The sequence below is a fragment of the Cebidichthys violaceus genome, unplaced genomic scaffold, assembly GCF_023349555.1.
Source record: "Cebidichthys violaceus isolate CVI_PGR_0920_01 unplaced genomic scaffold, fCebVio1.0.p SCAF_122, whole genome shotgun sequence".
In the NCBI taxonomy this organism is placed as follows: domain Eukaryota; kingdom Metazoa; phylum Chordata; class Actinopteri; order Perciformes; family Stichaeidae; genus Cebidichthys; species Cebidichthys violaceus.
The window spans coordinates 266835-279400 of record NW_027176288.1 but is presented as its reverse complement, the minus strand read 5'-3'; the positions used below and the strand labels follow the sequence as shown (position 1 = coordinate 279400).

Below are 12566 nucleotides of genomic sequence, written 5' to 3'. Positions count from 1 at the left end.
GCTTTCCAGGAATGAGCTAAGTTCAAATGCATGGGATCGTTAAAACTACTGTGCGCGGTATTAGGTGGGGAGAGGCCTCCGAGGTCAAACACAAAGCTCGGTGCAGAGGGCAGCATGCTAACACTGTGGGGTCAAAGACCACCCATGCTAATGTCAGGCACTGTAGAAACCAAAGTGTAGCTTTTAAAACCCAATAACTATTTGAACGTTACATTTTACAGCAGATCTACTTTGGCTTGACCTATTTTTGTCTCTCAATGATTCTGTAGAGCAATTCACCGTCCATTTGCTCTAAAAATGTGATAACAGCATCTTCAGCCCGGCCACCTCACTTTCATGCAATTCAAAACACACTTCTTGAAAGGGTCAGTTCATTCATAATTCCATTTTTTTTCTTCATATAGTGGTATCTAGCCACACACACACTTTCGGGTTCACACGCTGAAGTTTTGCACATATTTGTTTCTATGATTCCTGCCGTTTTTTTTCCGTAAAAGATTCCAGTTATTTAGAATAATGCAGATTCTATAAAAAAAAATTGTTGACGGTAAAGAACGTGAATTATTGCAGGACATAGTTTTTTTTTTTTAACATTTCTGACGTGTTTTTTCAAAGCTTTGAGTAACGTGAACAACATGCCCTTTGCTCACATCACATTATGGTGGCAGCAGACGCTTTAGGGGCAATTATCTCAACACCTGGACACATGAAACCAAAATGATCTGCATGGCTGGATACCACTAGCAGTACGATTTGTTTTGGTGCGATTTGGGTGAATTGATACAATTCAAAAGAGCGAACAGATTGAGAGTTCTTGGTCCCGACGGTGGCAAATGATCCCAATAATCAGAGTTTTTTTTGTATTAAATTCAGGCCTTTCAGACCTCCTCACGCAGCGCTAGCCTCTATTTCAGTTCGCTCCCTACACTGAACTGTCCCTATAGGCATCCCTCTGGCTCCTCATTAGTGTGTGTGTGTTTGTTTTGTTGACTATCGTGTGTGTGTGTGTGTGTGTGTTCCACGTGCGAGTCACATCCGTCAGCAGACCCCCTGTGGCTGTGCTGAGTGCCCTCCTGGCTCTAAGTCTATAAAGCTGTCCCCAACTTATTATTACCGCCCATTACCGCTGACCGTCATGACACTGTGATAGAACTGTCCCTCTCCCCGCTTATCCCTACAAGACCCCCCCCCCCACACACACACACACACACACCTACACTTTTTTTCCCCTATGTCCCTTTCCCTCTAATTCACTACAACACCCTTCTTGTGGCTCATTCCTCTGCCTTTTCATGTCATCCATGTCTATCATCATTTTAGCATTGCAGTATATCACAACGACCTAGACTGGGGTTTGATTTATAGAAACTAATCACAACTAAATTGCAATGTTGGTGTGAAAAAAAATTGCAATTACAGCCGCAGCGATTAGTCCATTAGTCTTCAGAGAATTAGCTGTTCAACGTTTAAGTCATTTCTTAAAGTAAATAAGGATTCTCTGGTTGCAGCTTCTCCAACGGGAGGATTTGCTGTTTTTCTTCATTTCTTAAAATACATTTATGAACTGAACAATATATTCAGAATGGTGGACTGTTACACAAAACAAGACATTTGAAGACGTCACACGGGACCCTGGGAAAGTCAGATAATTTTTTTTTTTGACATTTTAAAGAATCCCAATTAGATAAGTCTCCTCAAATCGTTCAGCCCGGGAGAAAAGCAGAAGCAGGCAAAGAAAAAAAAAAACTAATTTAACATTCTCATTTGCAACTTCTGGTCAGTCTCGTATTCTGTATGAAGCCCACTTTAACAGATTCACAGTGGTGGGGACATGGTGGGCTAGCTTGGCTTGTTCGTCTTTGTGTAAAGAAAGGTTTTTCTGCAGACTGCTTCCTTTCATGCAGGCCCGTAGCGTGGCGCCTGTCAGCTGTCTTTGTGTTTTCTTCAAACAAAAACCTTGAAACAGAGAAATTGAGGTGACTTAAGGTGTCAGCAGTCAGCCTCTGTCAATGGGTTCTTTAAGGTCGGCTCGGCGTGTCAGCATCTTTCCAGGTCCAGGGACCATTGCCAACTAATGTTCGGATAAAGACCGAGTAAAACGGGAGGTAATTGAGACGGATGGACAGAATAAAATAATCCATATTGTGGGATCCATCCCTTTAATGGCACCTTAGTTCCTGATTTTTCTTACTTTATTCTTCTGCCTTCACGATGCTTTAAGAAGCAGCAGATAAAAGCATCCACCAAAAATCATATGATCAGCAACAGTGAGGACGCAAACTCTCTTTAGTCAACTGAAATTCCAAATGATACCAGCTCCGTGTCGTCTAACTATAACTCAAATGTGCTCAAATGTAGAGCGTCAAGCCAAATTCTTAAACTTTGGCGGTCGCTTTCTTCCTAATAATCCTCTTTGTTGTTTGTTCATCAGCCAAATAAACTATGAATATCGTCCTACATTATCAAGCGCTAATTACTTGCATTCAACTACGTACACACACACACACACACACACACACACACACACACACACACACACACACACACACACACACACACACACACACACACACACACACACACACACACACACACACACACACACACACACACACACACACACACACCATTTCTCGCTGTTCTCTCCGACCTAAACCCTTCTCAGCCTCTTCCATTCTGCTGCAGTAATCAACCTACGCTGAGACACGGGTAGAAGACAAAATGAAACTAATTCCACTTTTAAGATCCTCTTGTCTCTTTCTCCAGTTTATCACCGTCTTCCCGACTGGCCATGAGGAACTCGTATTCAAGAGGACACAGGATCCTGGTCTCCTCCGAGTTCCTCTCTCACACTCTTTGTCCATTTCAAGCTGTTACCGCCTGCAGATCTCCGCCTCTGTCCCACACCCGTCTCTCACCATCGCCAGACTTTCGTAATAGATTTTTTAATAGAGGGACACTTCGTAAGGCCTTTATAATTTGAGTTTATAATATGCTTCTGTATAAAGAAGGCTGTGTATACAGAAGAGACGAACACTCAACTCTAAACGGTTCAAGGAGCTCATCATAGATGCGGCGAGAAAAGGTTTTTAGTGAAAAATTAAGCTATTAATTGTGTTTTACAACCTACTGCGTCAGTGTCACGCTGCTCATTGAAATGTGTCATAACATTTCAAGGTCATCCATCAAATTTCAAAACCCGTTTCTTTAAATCTCTTATTTTACTCCCATCTCTCTTTTGCTAAAATGCATGTTTCAAGAACTTTCAAAGCAAACTGAAGCTTTGGGAGAAGAGCGCAGCGGAGAGGAGATGGCGAGATAAAGAACAGACGAGCAGATGACAAGAATGAGACGAAAACGGGGGAAAAGGAGTAAAAATGGATGTTCTGGGACAATGAAGGATGGGAGGGGGGATGAGGAGTGACAAAAAGAAAAAGTTGAAAAGAATGAGAGGAGAGATGATAATAATGGGGCTGGAGGAGAAAACCAGGGATGAAACAAACCATCTGGAACATGAGACTAAAAAAAAAAAAAACCCAACTTCTGTGCCTCCTCAACATCCTATTTAGCCACGGAAGATTGTTGCTGCCAAATGTGCGTTTTGGAGCACGTGCGCGAGTAGTCCGCAGATTGGGTTCTGCCGTATATGTGCCGAGCATGATGGGAAATATAATGGCCAACGACGATAACGTCTGTTATTTAAAATGCCAAACAGGGAATAAATTATTCATTTTGTCAGACATGTTTGTCCTTTCAGTGTCAGTCAACTTGAACAGAATAATAAGAAAAAAAAATACATTTTAATCACTTGAAACTGGAGCTGAACAAAAACCTAAGAGCTAATAAGAGAGGATGTCATTATGAGATCCTTACATGGCCTTATCGCGTCTATTCTTCCCTCTCCCTCCGTCCCCCCTGAAAGCTGTTATTTATGCGGGTGCACTGTAGAAACCACATGCCATAATCACATCTTCATTAATATGAAATGCGCATACGGCTGCTTTTGTCAGCACTATCTCTCCCATCTACATGCAGCCACAGAGTGGGCCGTGATTTGAATACCCAGAGCTGTACAAAACGCTACGGTCAGCACTATTGGTCCGGCGTGTATAGCTGCATATTTGCCAACAGGAGTGGCGATTATGTGAGAGATTTTCCATGCGGATCAAATGGATGCACAAAATGAATTCCTGTTTAGAGCGACCACAGCACTATCAAGCCCTTGGAGGTTGGAGAAATTTCATTTTTACCAACAAAAAAGGTGGCAGATTCGGCTGTCGGCTACGGTCTCTTGAGTCGAGGCAGTGTTGAAGCTCAAGAAAACATTTTTAAATGATAGTTCTTTTTCATTAAAAAACACAATATACAATACCACAAAATAAGTATTTTCCAACTCTAGTGAGTCATTCTCTAATTAGCCTTCCCCATGAGAATACTTGGTAATGGAATTTCAATTCCTGGCTTGAGAATAATATATCCCGTGGTGACTTTCAACATCTCATTCATGAATTCAATTGACCCTGATAATGAACTGAGAGTTCTTGGTAATGAAATGACCTGAAATAACCTTGATGAAACAACTGAGGAGCCTGTGCTTCGGTGTGAAATGATGGCGTCACAGGTGCCTTTGGTCACACGGCGAAAGCGAGTTCACAGCTTAAAACTACATGAACTGAGCTCACAAGCGGGAGCTGGCGATTTGTTTTGGACAGACGCCAGTTTATTGTTAGTCGATTGACTGCTGATGGGCAATGACTCTTCTGAAAGACGATAAAGACATTTGAACGACATTAGCTTTGTTTTTGTCACAAGGTGTTTTCGACTGTCAAAAATAAAAACACAAGAACAACACATCTGTATACTTCTATTCAACAGGAGGCGCCAAAAAGACAACCAATCATGAAACGACGACGCTAAAGCGTTTCAGGTGTCACCACAACAGCATTTGTCAAATTGTATTCTTCTGAACAACGGTCGTACTCACCCCATTCTTAGGATAGGCCACCCATCCCAGGTCTCCCATCACAGAGCGAGAATCCAGCAGGTTCACTGTTAAAAGATTAAAAACACGAACGGATGAACGGCCGATACGAAACAATTTACAATCACGATACGTATTCGGCTAGCAAAAGGTGATATTGTGACGGGTATATCACCAGGGCTGACTGCTGTGGAGATTTGGAATGCGAGTTTGGGAGAATTGACACAATCTTAAATCACAAAGTGAGGATTTGGAAAAAGAACTTTGGACCTGTGTGTTCACTCCAGACATCACAATCTTAGGACAGGTACTGTCACGACTCAAGTCATTTCTATTCCATTTATCCTCCGAGTGTGTGTGTGTGTGTGTGTGTGTGTGTGTGTGTGTGTGTGTGTGTGTGTGTGTGTGTGTGTGTGTGTGTGTGTGTCTCTGTTATAAGCTGACAGGCTAATGACCACTTTCAATTTCTGTAACATGCTGGTTTTAAATGAAGAAGTGTGAGAATTTGAAAAGGAATTCATTACTAAAGTCCTTTAAAAAGCCACATCATGAGTTGACATAACGTTTGGCACGGCCTGGAGTGCCAAGACGAGTGGCTATCATCTAGTTGCACTCTTTTTGTGCATCTTGTTGACACTCAGAGCGGCTCCGCGCCTCCACCGGTGCTCTCAGCTCTAACCGATCCATTAAAATCCTCCTTTCTCGGCCTTTCAGTTTGAAAGCTGTCAAGTGCAATAAACCTGACCACTCGTGCGACACTGGTGACCGCGCAGTCTCTCGTGAGTTCCGTATTATCCTCCCACTGCTCTGTGCGAACGTCCTCGCCGTCTTAAAACCGAGACTCAAGTTCTGTCAGGCCGGAGTTCAGTTCTCTTTATCTCATCCGTGATAACGTTTGGCTTGTTCAGCGTCCGGCACGGCGTGCACTCAAACAATAAAAGAGAAAGTCCAACTGAACGCTCTATTGTAAAGCTTCTCGTCTCCGTGTAATGGGAGCAGATTGAGAGCTAGACGTTTCAGCATACTAGTAATAGAGGAAGTAGTACATGTTACATGCTAACGGGTCAGATATCTGCCTTTCAGAGCCTCCACAGAATATTTAACCGCTGTTTCGGTCTCGACACGCTTTAAATCACAATATATCCTCACTTCAAATTTGACAAGGATACAAATAAGCTTCAATAAAAATTCAAAGCAGTCATTAAAAATAAATGAGGTGTTTGGAGAATGCCTGCCTCTTAGAGGAGTGGACATTTTGATGCACCGTGTCCGGTTCATCTATGCTCACACACACACACACACCATCACACACAATGAAGCCACTTGACCCATGTGATGTAGTGTAGCTCTGATCAGCTTCTGGCTTCCTCTAATGGTGTAAAAAGTTCAGGGTCAGGGTTACGCGCTCTTTTTCCCTGATGCAAGTCACGTGACTGTTTTCTTTTTCTTTTTTTTAAACCGCTGTCAATTTAAACTGCCGTTCACAGCTGTCTTTATAACAGTGCAAATTACTCGTATTTGCCAAATCAAAGTATTTCATATGCAAACATTTTTCCCACGAGTGTGATAGATAGAATGTAGCTACGCAAATGACTAATACTGAGACGCCTAACTAATGCCCCATCCATGACAGCTGGTGTGGATATCACACTATTGGCACAATTTAAATTTTGAATGTTGGATTATGTCAATTATTTTCCCACGGGATCTGCCAAAATTGTTGCCGACATATCCCCCGCGTTGCTTCATGCCAGCAAGAGGAGTTTCGTAGTGTGACATTAATACGGAGCAAAGACCAATACTGCATGCAAGACATTCCATCAATGGTCCAAAGGTTCACTCTCATAAATACTATCCACGTCCTGAAAGCAGCTGTTGGGCACAATATTTCCAGTCCTCTGATAAGCTTTATTACAAGACAGCCGATCCTGCTATCAATCATCCTGCCCCCGATGTCAACAAAAGAATAGAGGTGAGAAGGTGGAGCGAGCGGAAACAAAACATGAGGCGGAAGCTAGTTCACTATCCGAGACGCGCTCGCTCCCCAAACACACACACACACACACACACACACACACACACACACACACACACACAACACAACACTACACTACACTAGTCTTACTGTCTCCGCTGCTCTGCAGAGAATAATAAAATATGTCCTTAGGAGGCGATTAGACAACTAATTAGGCCATAAAGAAGAGATAAGTGATGCTGAACTAGATCATAAGGGACACGTTACCTCGTTCACTCTCTCTCTAAAGGATCAAACCGCCGAACAAGTTGGAGCTCAGCCGCGACAATGATCTACAGAACTTCTTATTAAAAGTCATCGCCATTGACATGAGTGAAGCGACTGAAATGGTGACATTACTTCAAGGATACTCTAAATATTTGAAAAACATTTTGAAGAGTGAGAAGACTTTCAGCATGGGGGAGTACAGATAAAAATGATCGTTGAAATGATCACTGAATGTCTGGGAGCGACATGGCTGCCATTTACTCTTAATTGCACGTTTGTAGCAATCGAGCGGGGGATGGGTTTCAGCGCCAACTTGACCCCAGTGACCCCCAACACAACCTCGTCTGAAACCACGTCCTACCTCTTACTTCTGAAACCAAAAAGGTAAGTAAGTAAATAAGTAAGTAAGTCACGTGCTCAACACATTTGCCTTTACTTTCCTGTCTGTGTGTTGTGATGTTTGAATGTGACATCTGCATGTTCACTTGGATCGCTCTGGGCTTTAAGGCCACCCTTCTCCCCCAAACAGAAACCCACAAGCGGGCAAACATACACTTCCATCGAGCCATTTACCGTAACTAACCAAAATCTACCGTCCTCATTTCATCGACGCCATTACCAATAAAAAGCTAATATATGAGTTTTGAACTCCCCAAACTGTCACTTCTCACACCCCTCATTAGTCAGACATTATTATTAATGACAGACGAAAATAATCTCTACAACAGACGTGAAGGCATGTGGCTCTGCATCGAGATGTTCTATTAAATTGATCGATTTCAATAAGAATGGATTGGCTTCAACAGAGGGAATTAATCAAGCTGGCAGAGTGTGTGCAGTTTTCCTCAGCAGCATCAGTCATGAGCGGTGGAGCCCCACTGCAGGGTAACTGTCCTCACTGCTAAATGTTATTAAAGAGGCATCGGGGCTTTTTTTTTTTTTATATTCTGTTCATCAGGCAAGTCTGCCGTTTGATGAGAGGACGCATTGAAACATCAGTGGCCAGAGTCCCCGATGATTCCATCAAGATGTCTAAAACGAGCTGAAAAATGGTTTAATGTGACTTTTTCAATTACAATAAATTAGCCCAATGAGAGGATAGGGGCTATTTTAATTACGGGCTTCACCCTCCGCTCCAATTACGCATACAATGTGTGATTATCCGTTGCGATGCAAATATGTGCCAAAATTCGTCTAAAATAGGTGTTTAACTGTTGTATTTGATGGGTTTTGAAATAAGGAAAAACATTTTTTGTGCTTTTTCAGTCAAATTTGACAGAAAATATTGTTATTGTGCCGCTGCAGAGCAAAACAAAGGATAGGTGTGATGAATGAAGACAGCAGGGAAAGGAAAATGCCTGGCTCATTGGAAGATGATGCGAGAGATCGTGTGTTTTTGGAGGACCTTTCTCTCTTTTCTCTCACTGCAGTCAAAACATAAAACTTGTGATCCAGGCTGCCATTGATTCACACTTCTCACAGCCTGAAGCTTGATTTTAACAAGGCAGGAATTCAAGCATATTCAACTGCAGATACACACAGCAATCCTCAGGAGTAATTGGCATGGACAGATTTTCAGTAAAATGCCCCGTTTCTTTCCAAGTGATTTTATCGAACTTTTCACTCCTTTGTGCAACTTGTATGCCAGTTTGCAACACTACACAATGCACTGCATCCCATTAAACCCAAAGCTCGCAGTCATTTCATTCAGAGGACACTGACACAAAGAGGCAACCTTTACATTCCAGGTAAACTTCAATTATTTGACATGTTACCAAAAAGATGCCCTGCAGGACCCCGGAGTGTCCCATGGTCGCACGTTGGGTAACGCTTTTGTGAATCTAAACTTTGAACAAATAAATCTGCCACGTGAAGAATAAGCAGGTTGATGGATGCTCTTTCTTTGCCGGATAATGCTGTCTAGTAGCCCCCAAACAATGGCATTCATCTCGAGCTATTACAATGCTTGCTCAGCCTGCGGACAATGGCGTGGGAACAATATTCGACACACTGGTTCACACGTTGCACTTATTTCCCTTTTCCTATCTTTACGCCTCGTTGCAAATGTCCAGATTTGATATTCAGAAGTAAACAGTTTTCACCTCACGCGTATGGAAATAATTGCGCCAAATGAGGTGTGTGGTGCCAAGTGAAACTGTTCATAACATTACTGCAAGCCATCTGAACCGACAGTATTAAAGCTATTTCATCCGCATCGTTAAAGACAGACTGTCAGACGAGACTGAACCTTAAATAACCTGTAAAGGGAATCAAGTGACACATCGCAGCACAAACCTATAAGTTCCCATTATTGTAAGAGATGTCAAAACTCAAGTTGAATTCCTGACATCCTACTTTTTTTATTTTAAAGCACAATAGAGCGCTTTAAGGTCAATTCAACAGTATGAGCCGCACAGGACGATGTTTAGGATGTTCGCAGCGCATTTCGCAGCGCACTGCGCGTCTGTCGGCGCTGCCAAGTCCTCCAAGGACTGGTTATCTGGAGAGACGCATGCTCTGATCAAAGGTCTTTTTTTTTTAATCTCGTGTTTTTCACCGTCTCGGAACACACAGTCATTACGGACTTTGGGGGACACAGCTGCCATACACATTATCTGCTTAAATTAAATTGTATAGGGGACCTCTTTTTTCCAAACAGCGTCGGAACTGCCGACGGTGTGGAGCACCAGAGACGGACCTCTCACCGGTCAGACTCGTCAGTGCCAAATAAAGTCGTGGACCAAACAGCGGTGTCACCAAGTGTCTGTGCGCGTTTTACCTTCATTTGCGGGGATGCACCACGCTCCGAGCAATGCCAGACTCCAAACCCACGTCCACGCCGCCAGCCGAATTCCACAACTCCACCGGCGAGATTGCATGGCGCATCCAAAAAAAGCAAAAAACACAACCGTGGGAACGGGGAGGGGGGGGGGGGGGAGAGATATTTCTCCTAAATAACAACAGTTTCGGTCAGCATGAAGCGGGATGCCGTTGGGAAACCATCTGTATCGTTGTACGTCCACTCGCAGGGAAGGGAGCTCATGTTATGCGTCGGGTAGAGGAAGCAAGTGACGAGTGTGTTCGCTCTGGGTTTGGGGAGGCGGGCAGCGCGTCTGGCGGGGAGGGGGGGCGGAGTGAAGCGCAAGTCTCTCCAATCACAGAAACCTCCACAGGTGAACCACACTGCTGCTCCAAATGATGGCTTTATTACTCCTACTTCGTTACCGCTTACAGATGTAACGTCGTTACTTTATGGTGCCTATCAAGCGTCCATGCATTTGTGTTACACTGTGTGATAAACAGAGCGCTGTTAGTTACTTCTAAACCGTGTTACCTTTAAAAACCAAACGACACCTGTAATGCTACTCCCTGTCACGCGCCCCCTGCATGGATTGGAGAATGGGGATTGTTGATGTTAAGACTATTTATTTACGTTGGATAACTGACATTAGGTTAAAGCTAGGGTAGGTGATCTTCTTCAAAAAATATTGTTGTATTTGTTCTCACTACACCCCGTTTGCAATCAATAAATAGAATAAAACATCTAAATGATTGGATGGCGCGTCTACCTGTCTTCCTAACTGTCTGCCTGAACGCACTCTTTCTGTGGACTTATTGCAGGTCACCCGAGTCTTCTTAAATTAGCTTAACAGCTGTGAGTACAATAGACATGCTTATTGTTAACATTAATAATCTGAATTTTGGGGGAGTGGCTTTGGAGGGAGACCTGAAGGGACGGGCTGTCAGTGTTGCTGACTTGGCGACTTTATCAATAGATTTGGCAAAACACTGGGCTGGGTTTTTCGGTTAATCTTGCAAGTTTCTCAACGTTGCCAACCCTATTTTCAAAAGAGATTAACCAAACCATAAAAGCATGCTAACATGCTAACCACTGCTGAGTTTACTTTAGAGGCTAATATTTAATCAGTAACTGGCATTATCAATCAAAATCCTGATGAGTGTCATCTCCATCCCCGGAGCATTATTGCTCGGCTGTGAATGCAAAACTAATTCGCCTGTAGGGAGCAAGAACAGGTGGAAAGACGCTGCAAAGACAGAGACGAGAGCAGTAGACTTGAGCCCGGCATGTACGAAATTATTGACGTGAAAGCTGTGATTTGCTATTTTTGGTGTTTGCTGTGGGCTTTATGGTCAACCTTAGGCTACCTCTGGTGGTCAGATCAGCAAACTATAATGCAAACTGTATAAGACATCAGGTCAAGACCTATTCTTAAATGCATTCGTAATGCATCTTTACCCCTACTGATTTCAACAAGCTCTTTTTTTTTTCAAAAGTGCTAAAGAAATCAATCCAACTTACTTACATACACATATTTTGTCTGATGTCACTCAGTTGTGTTCCATTATAACCAACAGGTTATCAGGATGAACCTCTCTATTCAACCTCTCTGGTTGAAAGACTGAACAAAGGGAACAGTCTAGACAGAGACAATAACAGTCCTTTTCTAAATGTGTCCATTTAATAATGTCCCTCAGAACACTGTAGGCGCACGCATCTCTGAAGTGTGAACATGTATTAACTATACACCCCCATCCCCGGCACAAACACACACATATACCGTCCGCCAACTCTTCACACCATAACTGTGAATGACAATCGTGTCTTTGTCTGCTTCCTGGGTAAATATGTGTTGAAGTGAAACATTCTCGCCACAGATTAAGGCTCCATAAAGGAGAGTTCTATCATCAGGATTCCTCAAAGTGTGTTCAATTAATTTATATCTATGGGATCATAAAACCGTTAGATGATGTTTGATGATTCTGTAATGGCATCTTGGCTTTGATCCCCGTTTCTACTCGATCTTCCTTTTCTCTCACGTCTCACCATCGAGCAGAGTCTCTTTCATATTCTCAGTGTTACCTGTACGCGTTTAAGAAAATACACACAGTCCTCATGTTCTCTCAATCTCTCTGAGCTTTTCCCTCTGTATTCTATCACAGCTTTTGCTGTTTGTCTTTCTATTTTTGTCCTGCCTATATTTTTCATGGTGCAATTAGGTTCTTTGATAACCGAGGGATTCTGGGTGATGTTCCTGTGGCGTACCCTGCCGGCCCCTCCCACGCTCGTGTACGCACGCAGACGCACATACATACAGGCATGCATGGGTTCATTGCTAAAAACACACATTCAGACCCCAGTGCAACCTCCCTCGTCAACCCTGATAGATGCAGAAATCCTCCACCTCCTATTTGTGACCATACATTTTAGCATCTTCAAATTTTAAATGTTGCCCATATTGCGGTAAACAACAAACATTGCTCGCCAAGCGCAACCGTAACCGAAGGTGTAACGCCAGGGCGGTTTCGGCGGTGGTGTATTTT

General features: G+C 43.1%; 1 protein-coding gene across 1 annotated transcript in view; it reads right to left on the bottom strand.

The window, feature by feature from the left end:
- LOC137869477 (ephrin type-A receptor 5-like) overlaps positions 1 to 10271 on the bottom strand; it is a 48099-nt gene extending 37828 nt beyond the window's left edge. Inside the window, exons 1-2 of the mRNA XM_068706884.1 lie at positions 10003 to 10271; positions 4985 to 5049 (exon numbers count right to left, since the gene is read on the bottom strand). Of these exons, the coding sequence (XP_068562985.1) occupies positions 4985 to 5049; positions 10003 to 10102 (165 nt within the window). The 5' untranslated portion in view covers positions 10103 to 10271. The remainder of the gene's footprint in view (positions 1 to 4984; positions 5050 to 10002) is intronic.
- Positions 10272 to 12566: the final 2295 nt, after the last annotated feature.